Raw genomic sequence first — 12,268 nt, forward strand, 5'->3', positions numbered from 1 at the left:
ACACTTATTGGGGGTCGATCACTCGATCTCAACATAGTTATCATCCATTAATACATGTATATCAATCTTAATGTATATATATTTGTCACTACACAAATTGAGCAAATGTGCTCCAAAATTCAGATAACAAATGTCAATAAAAAACAGAAAGAACAAACAAGAAAAATATAAAAACATCACCACCACAAATGCAAACAGGTACAGTTACTGATTGAGTACGTACGCGGAAGCTTAAAACAGACTTGATTAAGAAATGGAAAACCTCCTTCTTCTAGGCTTGGTAACGTCCACACAATCATCAATGTTTGAGGTGTCCTTAGAACCATTCTTGAACGGATTCAACTTCCCCAGTTTCTTCGACACCGACGAGAAAAACGTCTTTCTCGGCGCACCGCCTTTCCCAGACGACGTCGTCGCTAGCGCTGCACTTGCACCTACACCACTTCCGGTCTTCTTTACGTCTGAAATGTACATCTTCATCTTCAGGAGCTCTGTTCTCAGCGCCTCATTTTCCTTAGCCAACGAAACGTCGGCCTGTACCTGATTTCTGGTCGACGCTGCATCAATTTGCGTGTCGTTCTCGTCTTCACCGCTCCTTAGCTTGAGCTGGTCATAATAGAGGGCATGCAGCACGATCTGTACCGGCAAACGCTTATTTTGCGAAGCATGCAATCTCGCTTCGTACGACAACTTCAACGCATCCATAACACTACACACTTTCTCCCTCTCTATCTCATCAAGGTTTGGATGAGCCTGTAGCACATCAAAAATACATCAATCACTTCAGTTAAATTCCCAAGCCAACCTCTAGCTAGCTATTATCTCCAAAAGACTAGCTAATTATCTAGTATAACACGTTTGCCTTTTCAATATTAAAAACTTCAAATGAGACCAAAACAAATCATTGAGATTGAAGATTTGAAGTTCCATACCTCCATGATTATAAAAAGACAATTAGAAACATAAAACGTAAACGAAAGTTGTACTGTACACAACTACACACAGTCACACACGTACACATATGCTAAGAACATCCAAAAATGTAATAATTATGGAAGATGAAAATTACTTATAGTAAATTAGCTATATGACGGTTGAAAATTATGGACTAATTATTACCTTCAAGTAAATATCAACGGCACGGTAGAGATCGTCGTCAACTTTACGCGCGCCTTTCGGGATGAGGACGGCGATGCCATTAAACTTCGATATACTAAGCTCAGTACATGTGGCTATCTCGCCGAGATAAGCATCCACAGTCTTAGCAACTCTCAGCATCGCAGCAGAGCACACCTCTCTGAAGTCACCGGCGTTAAACACCGCCACGCTCTTCTCCCGCTCCACGAACCCTGAGATAACCCTCCTCACGCTCTCCAGATCGAACAGCCTCTCGCCGTCGTAAGTAAACGACAACACCAGCAGGTCGTCGACAGTCACGTGCTCCAAAATCACCGATATCCGCTTCTCCAACTCGGTTTTCGCCGCCGTGGAGGCCTTGACGAACGTGGCCGACCTGAGGAGGCAGCAGAGGAAGTTGATCGGTAGAGCCGCCTTCTCGGAAGGAAGGAGAGCCACTATGGACTGTATAAGCTCCCGCTGTTTGACTCTGAGGTCGGAGTCGTCGGAGGCCAAGGCCTTGGTGCCGGCGCCAGACTGGTCCCGGATCAGATCCCGGAGCCATCTCTCGGCGTATGTTACGATCGCGCTAGATACGGTAAACGTTTTCGATGCACGTTGTTTCATGGATGTTATAACTCTCCCGAAGAATTCAATGCCCAATATTGACAGCTCCTCCGTCCACCAGTTCGTCGGAGGTCGACTTGGAAAGTTTGCCTCGATTGTAACCTATAAACAACCACAGGTTAGTTCTATGATAAAATCATCACTGTTCACAGCTGAACTTAATTGGATTGAAAAATCTGTACCTTGGAGGTGACTACTTCTACACATCTCTGAACGATTTTGAGATTTTCAGCGATGGGAGTGAGATCTTCACACGATTTCAGGACGACAATGGCGCCGGAGAGGCTGGACAAGGCGACCTGAGAAAGGAAATCTTCTGTACGGCCAGAGAGGTTGTTATCGCAGTACTTGTCGGTCATTTGGAGGTACTCGGCTGCGCATCGGAGAGCAGCTACATTGTGGACTGTGATTTCGAAGTTGACGCCGTAACAGAACTTAGCTGCCTTCTCGAACGTCTCGGGTCCTCCAGGAATGTCGGAAAGGTTTATTCGAGTCAGGTCTGGTTTGTCCGATTCCAATATAAGTTGCCTGATCCGGTTGCTTTTGGCCACTAACATAAACTGTTACGTACATAGAATGAGGTGAGTTTAATTCTTTGAACACGAACATGAGGACGATACTAGCACAGAAATGATCGAGTGTAGGCTCGATTACATTACCTTGTGTAGAGAGAAATTGGCTTCGCCAACTTCGACTACCACATCGACAGGAATATCCTGAGAGAAAATCCTGTAAAATAAGGCACAAGAGAACTTGATAAGAATTATTGAACATCTTAACTATATGTACAATAGATGTAGATCGAGTATTGCTTTGTTATACCATTGGCCAGTTCGTTCCATGGCTATGGAAAACCTGTCAGTATTTTGGGCAAGAGAGGCCATGGGAGAGTTCGGATGAGAAGAGGAGAAGGTACGATGTGTGGTGTGAGAAGACTAAGCGGTCACCTTTGGGTTACATAAAGAGTATTATTTACCATAACTATAATGTCTGAGATAAGATAATTGGATATAATGTTATCCCTCTTGTATAACGACTAGCTCGACGTTTTCCCTAATTCCTTAAGATACTTCTATATATACTGTAATGTCATCTGTATATTTATGGAACGTTGTCACTATTCCTTCCTATTTGCACTATCTTACAAAATAGAACCTGTTATCTGATCAAAAGAAGAACCAGTTAGAGAAGCTGATAAGGATCAAAGACCAAGCCATAACACAGCAAACAGGGAGGGAAGTAGATCTCTGAATCATCTCCCACCATATACCTAATTAATTAAGTATGGAAATCAAATTCTAGTTGTATCAATTCATAAAGTTTCTTCACTAATAATTATGTAAGGTCATATTTAAGTAATTAAACCTGATTATTAATTTTCGATTATGATAATATATATAGCACCTAAAAAATGCTCTCCGATTGTTGTTCGAACATAAATATTACCAAGTACCTTGTTGCCGCAACCTTGGCGGTAATGTAACTATAGTTTTTGGCCGATTATATGGCGTTTGGACTACGTGTTGACTATCGCCGGGCGTAATCATATGTATACATTTGTAAAGGGTAATATAGTTGGATCATAATTAGAGTTTAATTCTCCCCCGAGTTGTGCATGTCAAGCTATTCCTCTTCATGTGTAAAGCTGTTGTAACTTCAAATATAGTTGTACCTTCTTTTAGTATGATAAAATATATGAAGTTATGAGTTACCACTTTAGACAATTGGTATTCTCAAGCTATCCGATCTCTCATGCGTAATGTGAATTCTGTAACTTTTTAAAGGTAAATTTGATTTGATGTTGAGCTATCACAAAAGTCTTGAGCGAACTAAAAAATACGATCAACAACATACACAACAAGCAAATGAATCACGTAACAAACTTGATACCACTCGATCTTATAGTTAAGTACGTTTGAAACTATTACAAGAGTAACAAGACGATTAGAACTTAGAATGAAAATATATTACAAGGTTTTTGAACATGTATCGGTTAATTGATGTTATCATTTTTTTTTCTTCTTTTATTTATTTTTGCATAATGAGCAAATGCTTTAGGTTTTTAAGTTTTCTCAGTTATATATATACGTAAGCTTTAGGAATATAGACATCGGGTCGTGATTGGTGGCCTTCCGGGGCAAATCTCGGCCACACGAGAAACAATTGGCCAGGACTTTGCCCAGCTACGACTCCTCATAAAGCAATGGACTTCTTTTCGCCACGTCAGCACGTAGTCGAACTTTGTACTCCTCGAAGTGGGCCCCGTTGGGTAAAGACAGATGACATGTTACCTGAAATGGACAGGCAGGGTAACTAGGTCCCCCGTACGATTTAATCTGTTCCAAATCCACCCAATCATTAGCTGACACTTGGCGTTTTGTTTTCGACGTGAAAGGTGCTGTTGCCCGCCAATTTAAGGATCGCCCTAGGGTTTAGTGGTTACCGACTTGTAAGCTCTACTATCTGGAACCTCGAATGTCATTTTTAACGGGTTGGTTGATAGATATATGTGAACAATATGAAGTTATGAACCATGCTTTTATGGTGAATCTAATTCTTCATACATACATTTCGACATCGTTGATTATGGATGTTTTCAAGTGATTTGACCTGATGGTTCATTGATCATAAACATATATATTTACGGGGGCAGAGTTACTCAAAGACGTGGAGTAGCCATAACACCCCCATAATTGTGTTATATATGCACTTGTTCTTTGTGTAATTTGACACAATTGAGCTCTTATGAAGTAATTACACGCATTGGTGTCCCCCATTAATTTCTAATCTTTACACCGTTGCATCACTTGCATGTTTATGACAACCTTCATGCAATACTAATACCGATCATCTTACTTTTACCTCGAATAACTTTTGTGTGTGGGCAAAGTTTGAGTATATATATGACCCACGAGTCCTACATACATTGCAAAAGTACTTAAAAGTTAAAACTGGTATGTATCGCGAAATTGTGGATCATACACAATTATTTCACACATACACGTACAATTATTGATCAAAATATCAATTATCCCACCAGGAATACTCTTTTGAGGAGATAAATCCCACATAACTGTAGAAATTATGTAGGAGAATTCGAACCACATTGATTGAGCATGTATATATAAAGATGATGATCGATGATCGAGTTTATATTGAGGTTAAACGGATTAGATCGGTGATCAACGTTTAAAGTGACGCTGAAGACGATGGTCTGGGCATTCCATGTGGGAGCAGACAGAGTGTGATTTTGGGAATCTGAAAGGTGCAACTTGTGGTGGCACGAAAGAGATCGAGAGGTATGTTGGTCCCTTCTCCTCTGATCTAAATGATCATCGAAACCAAATTGTGGACAGGAATAGAGCCCCAGTAGCTCTCTGTTTTTCTTTCAAAAATAACATGTCGAGGTCTACACGTCCATTATTTCAGAAGGTAGGTCATCGTTGACACGAAAATATAAGTAACAATCGGCTATACGTACCAAACTTCACCACAGTGAACTACTGTTCCAGCAGAGTTGTTGATGATGTTCACTGTTATAGGTGAATGTATCCTACTATCGTTTTAGAGGTTTTTGGGCCTTTTGACAAGTTTTATTGGACCTACACAGCCGATTTCAAACACTGGACAAGCCCATTAAGATGCATAATTTTATAGCACATCAAAACATGATGAGGATCATTTTATCACATGTAGGATATGAGGATATCGATGTGTTTCGCGTTCAAAACTCAAAACACCCCTTGGCGTATTTTATTATATGATTGTGTCAGTCAATCATGCAAAATTTCTGAATTATGTGTTAAGAGTTTTTGAGATTTTTTTTAAGAAACGAAGAATTGTCATATAATAGAAAAAAGTAATGTACAAAACAATATAAACAAACTACCACTCTCTTTCTGGAAGCAACAATAATTAAGAATTTGCGAAATGAAAAACAACTAGCAAATTAGAGAACTAGAACTAGAAAGTCATATCTCAATGCTGAATATCTGTAATCGAACCAGAAGTAATCAAATACGTCATGTTAGCATTAGCTAATTTATTTGAAGTAACTTGAAATCCAGATTTGGCCTGCGATTCAAAAGAGTATACGAAGCCCAAATCTTTAAATGCCACCCACTGGGATTTCATATTTATGCCCACGAATGCGAGGGCCTGAAAGCAATGAAACCTAGCCCAAACATAATCTTGGCCAAGGCCCAAGCCCACACAGAGGTGAATTGGGCACTCACTTTCCGGTTGATCTGGGCTTTGACGCCGTCGTGAAAAAGGTTTATTTTTCTGGTGATCTATAACTTTCACGTATATTACATGTGATGGTGCATGCGGTGGCGCGTGTTGCCATTTTTGGAGCGGTGAGTCACTCCATCATGTAATATACGTCGAAATGAACTCATCAATATCTTAACTGTTGAATTTGGTTATCGTATGAGGTCATTAATCTAGATTATCGTTGGTAGAGATAATGTGTTATTGACGTAAACTTCGTGTTCATTTGATGTTTGTGGCTATGTGATTGTGTTGATTGATAACGATTATGGTGTTGTGTGATCGTTCGGGTTGTGGGTTTGGGTATCTCAGTTAGTCGAATTTATTGGCTTCTGCATTTATGAGTGAGACTCGGGGTACGTCAATATTGTTATGCGTGCAGGAGTGATACTCGGGGTACAATGAGATATGATATAAACTAGCGGGGTTAGTCCGCTTGGAAGGAGAACCAGAAGAGAGGGGATGAACCAGGATAACCAAAAGAGAGGCGATGAACCGGGGAGAACCATAAGAGAGTGGATGAACCTGGGAGAACCGGAAGAGAGGGGATAAACTGAGAGAACCGAAAGAGAGGGGACAAACCGGAAGATAGGGGATGAACCGAGGGAAACCGGAAGAGATGGGCTGAACTAGGGGAAACTGGAAGAGAGGGGATGAACCGGGTGAATCGGAGGAAACCGGAAGAGAGTGGATGAGCCAGCAGATTGTTGAGACACTAGGAGATAAGGGATTAACTAGTGGTCTTTGCAGATGGCATAACAGAGAGAGATGATGAATCAGAAGGGGTGGCGATGCTACCAAGTCACTAGAAGAGAGGGGATGTACTAGTAAACTCCCGATAGAGATTTAGAAGAGAGAACAGGTGACTTGTTGAGCGTGTTGGTTCTCATAATTTATTCCTGAGTGGACGTTGCTTTTAAATATAATTTACATAGTTTAGTGTTTGTAGAACATTGAATGATTGTTACCGACATCGTTGTCTTAGTGGGTTGGGCGGTTACGGTATAAGACGAGCTTCGAACTCCAGGGGTCTAATGAGATTTGGTAACGAGCATTGCATACTCCGTCGTGCATTTTGAATTATATTTATGATTTGTGTTTGTGGAGGTTGTGAAATTGTGAGGAGCACAAAGGCTCCAGGTGTTGAGGTTGGATTTGAGATATTCGAAATGTCGTTTTGTGCAGGGAGGGTTAGCTACTTTTAAGGGAGACTGTCGAAAATTTTGGTATATCTCCTTCGATAGTGGTCCCCACATGATCTGCCTCAATGTTAGGGAATATTTTAGGGCGGGTCGTGTCATCAAACTCACAATATGCAAATCTTGCAGTAAAGAGATCTCCGGTGGTTGGTTCTAAGTAGCAAACAATCGTTGGGGAATTATAGCCAACATAGATACCTAATCATCTCTGAAGACACATTTTAGTACGCAGTGGATGCGTAATAGGCACATAGACGATGCAACCAAAGATGCGTAAGTGTGAAATATTGGGTTCGTAACCAGTTACCATCTGATACGCATTAAATGCTTGGTTAGCCGTGGGTTTGAATGAATAAGTGTCATTGCATGCAACATTGCATATCCCCACGCAGAGACCGGCAGGTTAGTACCTATAACCATTGCCCGAGCAACAAGCTATTACGCTTGATGATAGCCTTTGCTAGACCATTATGTGAATGAATATGAGGAACAAAATGTTCAACTTCGATCACAATAGACATGCAGTAATCATCAAAAGTTTTAGAGGTGAATTCTCTAGCATTATCCAAACGAATGGTAAAATTTGGACTGGGAAAACGTGACAGCAAGAAATGCTGGAAATATGCCGGAAAAATGACGAGAAACGACGAAAAATCTTCTGAACTGGCGGCAACCGGAGCTGGCCGATAAGGAGGCCGGAGTTGCAAGTCCGACAAGGGATGCCGGCAGGAACCGCATGGTGGCACCAGAAATGTCGGAAAGTGGCCGGAAGGCGGCCAAAACACCGGCAAAACGCCAGAAAACATTTTGGAAACACCGGAACAGTAACCATATACGGCCAAAGGCCAAAACGACGTCAATTTTTGACGTTCCAAGGTCCGTTTTCCATATTTTAAGTTTCAAATTGACAATGTAGTGTTATTGGGGTCACATATAACCTTAAAGCGTCCAATTTGAAAACCATGTGAGTTGCACAAGTTGACCATTATGCTAAGTGTAAGGTAAATAAATTTCTCAAAGAGATCGACTTGTAAACAAGAAATTGAGAAATTTTATTGAATATCAGTCTTTAATACATCACACAAACTTCTAATTCCAAAATCAAAAGACTATTAGAAAGTCAATGAAAATAACAATGGCGGTCGGCCATAACAATACTTGAAATCATAAAAGTTAGGATAAGATAAAGGTGACTAATCAAAGTCGGTGGTATCCAATATAGGGGCCGGATGCTTAGCCTTGGAAGCAATGGGCTCGGGCTTCATAGAGATGTGTGAGTCTCGATCTCAAGGTCCTCATCCACAGGATTTGATTCGGGTTGTAGAAATTTCTTGTAGGAGGAGTAAGCCTTGATCATCTCTTTGCTAGCGTGGCAATCGTGATTAAAGTGGTTGAAAGAGCCACATTTGAAGCATGGAGACTTGCCATTACCGGAAGTGAAGGCATGAGGAGGCACATAACCTCTTTGAGGTTTGCCCCCGGAGGGTGCGGTGCTGCCACCATCTCGGGTCCAAGTATTGGACTTCAGCCGAGAACGACCATGTTGCCTCCCACCACGAGAGTTGTTACGTTGTTGCTGGTATGGAGCTTTCGTTGAATGATTCTTTTGCTTATGAGCTTTTCCATAATTAGACTGTGGCGTAGAAATCTTTTTAATGCCAACATGTCAATTGTTATTGTTGAGGAGGATCTCAAAATGCATCTCCTTCTTTGCCAAGAGTGCCATTAAGTCGGCGAAAGATCATATCTTCCTTTCCTCTACATGAGTGCGGTACGTATGAGCTTGAACCTCATAGTTGATTGAAAACGTGTCCAATGTCTTATTGAGAAGATCTAGGTCGGTCTTGATGGCACTAACGGTGCCAAGATCGGATTGCAAGCATAACATATCCTGATTAAAGTCATCCACTCTCTTATAATCCAATAGACGGATGATATCCCATCTAACGGTCAATTCAGGGAGAAACTTCTTATGAACGTTGGTGTACCGCAAGCGTAGTTTGTCCCATAATTCTTTCTTTTACGTTCAAGTATTGCCTCTTGAGAGTTGCATGGATGTGACGTCTCATGAAGATGAGAGCTTGAGTCTTGGTCATATGTGAGAAATTAGCAGGAGGGTCGGCAAACATACATTTGATCCCTCGACTCTCGAAAGCGAGCTCTATGTCGGAAACCCAGCAGTAATATTCTTTGTCTTCTAGATCACGAAGGTCAAATTCCGGTCAAGATAGCGATGACATCTACAAAAACGAATACATAATCGATTAGATTCAAGTATAATAGGAATTACAAGATGTGACGTATATGGTCACAAGAAAAATCGATGCAAATGGCGATACTTACGATCGCACCCAAAACAACGGTGCACTCAGGTGACCACACGAAAATCGATTAACTTCTCTTTCAAAACAATTGTGACTCTCCCAGGACCGTCACATGAAAAACATCGACCAAGAGGGGAATCATATCCCTCTTTGGTCTCATCAGCATTATAAGAAAGGCCAGAAATGAGACATGAAGAAGGCTAATAGCGCCCGATATAATATATCTGTATGTTCAAAAGCGGGAAGGTTAATGAAAAATCACATTTGAAGGTGTGGAGAAGACGGGAGTAGCTTCTCTAGAGCGAAGGCTTTGCTTGTTAAGTTCGCGTTGCTTGCGTGAATATGCTGGAGGAACAATCTTGAATGCTTTAATGCGGGGTCTTGTGGGGCAAAAAGATGATTTTCGGGGCGAATGCGGATGAGACCCTGCGGAGCTGTGAGGGTTTGCAGGGGTTGCGGGCAAGGGTTGCAGGGGACGACATGGGCTGCAAGGGGTATGCATGCATGGGCTATGGGGAGCGGCAGGGGCTATCGCCGACGAGAAGCGCCGACAGGAAGGTTGCCGGAGGCCGGAGACTAGGGCGGCCGACGGGAAAAAAAAAGATTTTCAAGGCAAAAAAAAGTTTGGGGTTTTAAAGCAAATTGCGTGATAATGTGATGCAAGATGAAATAACTATATCTTTATTGAATGATATTGGGACCTATATATAGGTATTACAAAATCATAATCTCGTAGGATTCAGAGTCTTAATCTATTACAGAGATGTTAATCTATCTCTAACAAGAAATCTATTAAGACTAAGACACACATAAGGGTAGAATAATAATTCTCTTGAAACATGTTTGTATTTAGGAGGTTAAGCTTCATTTGACGTTTGAATGAGATGACATTGATAATGTAGCTAGGGTTCGTGCTCCGGAGACAATTCATACTTTTCCCTCCAACAATGTGCTTTGAGATAAAACTAATTTGAACGGTGAAAACCTTGCAAATATTTTTCTTGGACCAAAACCTATTAAAATCAAATGAGGAACTATTTGCTTCTCCACAGCAGTACATCGCCTCATTCCCAGCAACCTGTGCCACTTCCATACTTCAATTGCATCCCGGATTTCCCTTGAAATGGATGTGATTTAGAATGGGTCAATCTAGTATGGCAGCAGGGGCGGATCCTTTCACAAAGGTGGGGATGCTCAAGCATCCCCTACTCTCTCCCACACCCAATTTCCCCATTCACACTACACCTACACCCACCCACACTTAATCCCCTCACTCACACACACCTCTCTAATCTCACACGGACCACAATTTTTTTTCTTTTGTTGATCTTCTTCTCTCTTCTTCTTTTTCCCCAAATTAAATCTCTAACCCTAAAAACTACACCACTAATTCATAAATTATAGTGATTGATCGCATTTGGAACCTATGGATTGAGCTCTACACTCCATCAACGAGTTCTGTGCGGCTTCCACTCCTCTAGCGAGCACTGGATGTCATGATCGAATTGAGAATTTTTGCCATTTAGGGTTTATGCGTTTCTCTCTCAATCCCTCGGTTACATATGCTTGGAATACCTCCTAATTCATTATGATTTCTTCTTCTAAAAACTTGATATATGAATAATGAATTGCTGGAATAGAAATATAGAATTCTAGATATTTTGAATTGTTCTGTGACTTTGTGTTGAACCATTCTGTTAAATTGTTTGGTTATGTATATCAGTGTGTTGGTAGTTATTTAATTTAGGTTTGTTTTTCACTGATTATAGGCTATTAGATTAAGATCATATAAAGTCAGAACCCAAACGGAAGCATCAAAATAAGGCCAACGAGGCTAGAAATAAGATGAGATATGACGATCTAGCCATGGATCCGACCATGTCTTTCTTATTCTCCTCCGCCACATATGCAGTTTCTTACGACTAGAACTGTGGCGTTTTTTACCAGCATCTTTGTTCTTTTGCTACTCTTCTGCTGCTTTAGGGTTTAGTAGATCAGAACCATTTTGTTATTGGTTCCGATCTACTAGACAATCTCGTCTTTTATTACTTACGGTGCCCTTCTTCCGCTCGTTCACGGTCCATTTCTCAGTTTCAGGCTGTTAAGTTTCATTTCAATTTGTAATAGTTTGATTAGTTTCTTCTGAAGGTCCACATGGTCAAAGACATTTGCATAATTGCATGTACAATTGGGTGGCATTTTCTTTGATTGCCACTCTATTTGCTTCCTTTTCTCACCTCCTATTAATTTGTTGCCAAACCACAATGTTTTTGTTTTGGTATATAGGGCTTTGGGATCTCCACTGATCAAGCCATCAAGGCAGCAGTGCCAAATGATCGAGCTATCTAGGGTGTACATGTTATTACTACTAGTAGTTACATTTGATCTAGATAAGTTATGATACAAATCATTTCTATGCTTAACGTACTTGCTACCACTAAATGATTTGATTCCCATTAAATAAAATATTCACAAGAGTCCCAACGATTTGAACTCGCCTTGTATGATTTCAGGCAAAATGACCTCCTAAAAAGTAATATTTACTTGGCGAATCTTGATCCATTGACTGTTTTTTGATGAATTGATCCATTGACTGTTGCAAGTAAGTGCCAGATGATCAAGCCAACTACGTGTTCTTTTTTTAAGTCTGAATATTAAACCTGTAATCTCTTAGATCTGTACTATTAGTTACATCGAAAAACGACTAGCATGATTGAAAATTTGAAATGA

General features: G+C 40.8%; 1 protein-coding gene across 1 annotated transcript; it reads right to left on the reverse strand.

The window, feature by feature from the left end:
• Positions 1 to 133: 133 nt before the first annotated feature.
• LOC126788100 (root phototropism protein 2) lies at positions 134 to 2,690 on the reverse strand. Its single transcript, XM_050514064.1, has 5 exons — positions 2,566 to 2,690; positions 2,403 to 2,472; positions 1,926 to 2,303; positions 1,120 to 1,845; positions 134 to 753 (listed from the first exon to the last, which is right to left on the reverse strand). Exons 1-5 carry the CDS (start codon positions 2,625 to 2,627, stop codon positions 247 to 249), a joined length of 1,743 nt encoding a protein of 580 aa, XP_050370021.1. The 5' UTR covers positions 2,628 to 2,690; the 3' UTR covers positions 134 to 246.
• Between the last annotated feature and the right edge of the window lie 9,578 nt (positions 2,691 to 12,268).

The sequence above is a fragment of the Argentina anserina genome, chromosome 3, assembly GCF_933775445.1.
Source record: "Argentina anserina chromosome 3, drPotAnse1.1, whole genome shotgun sequence".
Classification (NCBI taxonomy): Eukaryota; Viridiplantae; Streptophyta; class Magnoliopsida; order Rosales; family Rosaceae; genus Argentina; species Argentina anserina.

Bases quoted from the DNA above. Each gene is read 5' to 3' on its own strand.
- LOC126788100 (XM_050514064.1), bottom strand. From the start codon at position 2,627: ATGGCCTCTCTTGCCCAAAATACTGACAGGTTTTCCATAGCCATGGAA. The intron at 2,304-2,402 runs GTAATGTAATCG...TGTACGTAACAG, and splicing joins CCAATTTCTCTCTACACAAG to TTTATGTTAGTGGCCAAAAG. The intron at 754-1,119 runs GTAATAATTAGT...GATGTGCTACAG, and splicing joins CCGTTGATATTTACTTGAAG to GCTCATCCAAACCTTGATGA.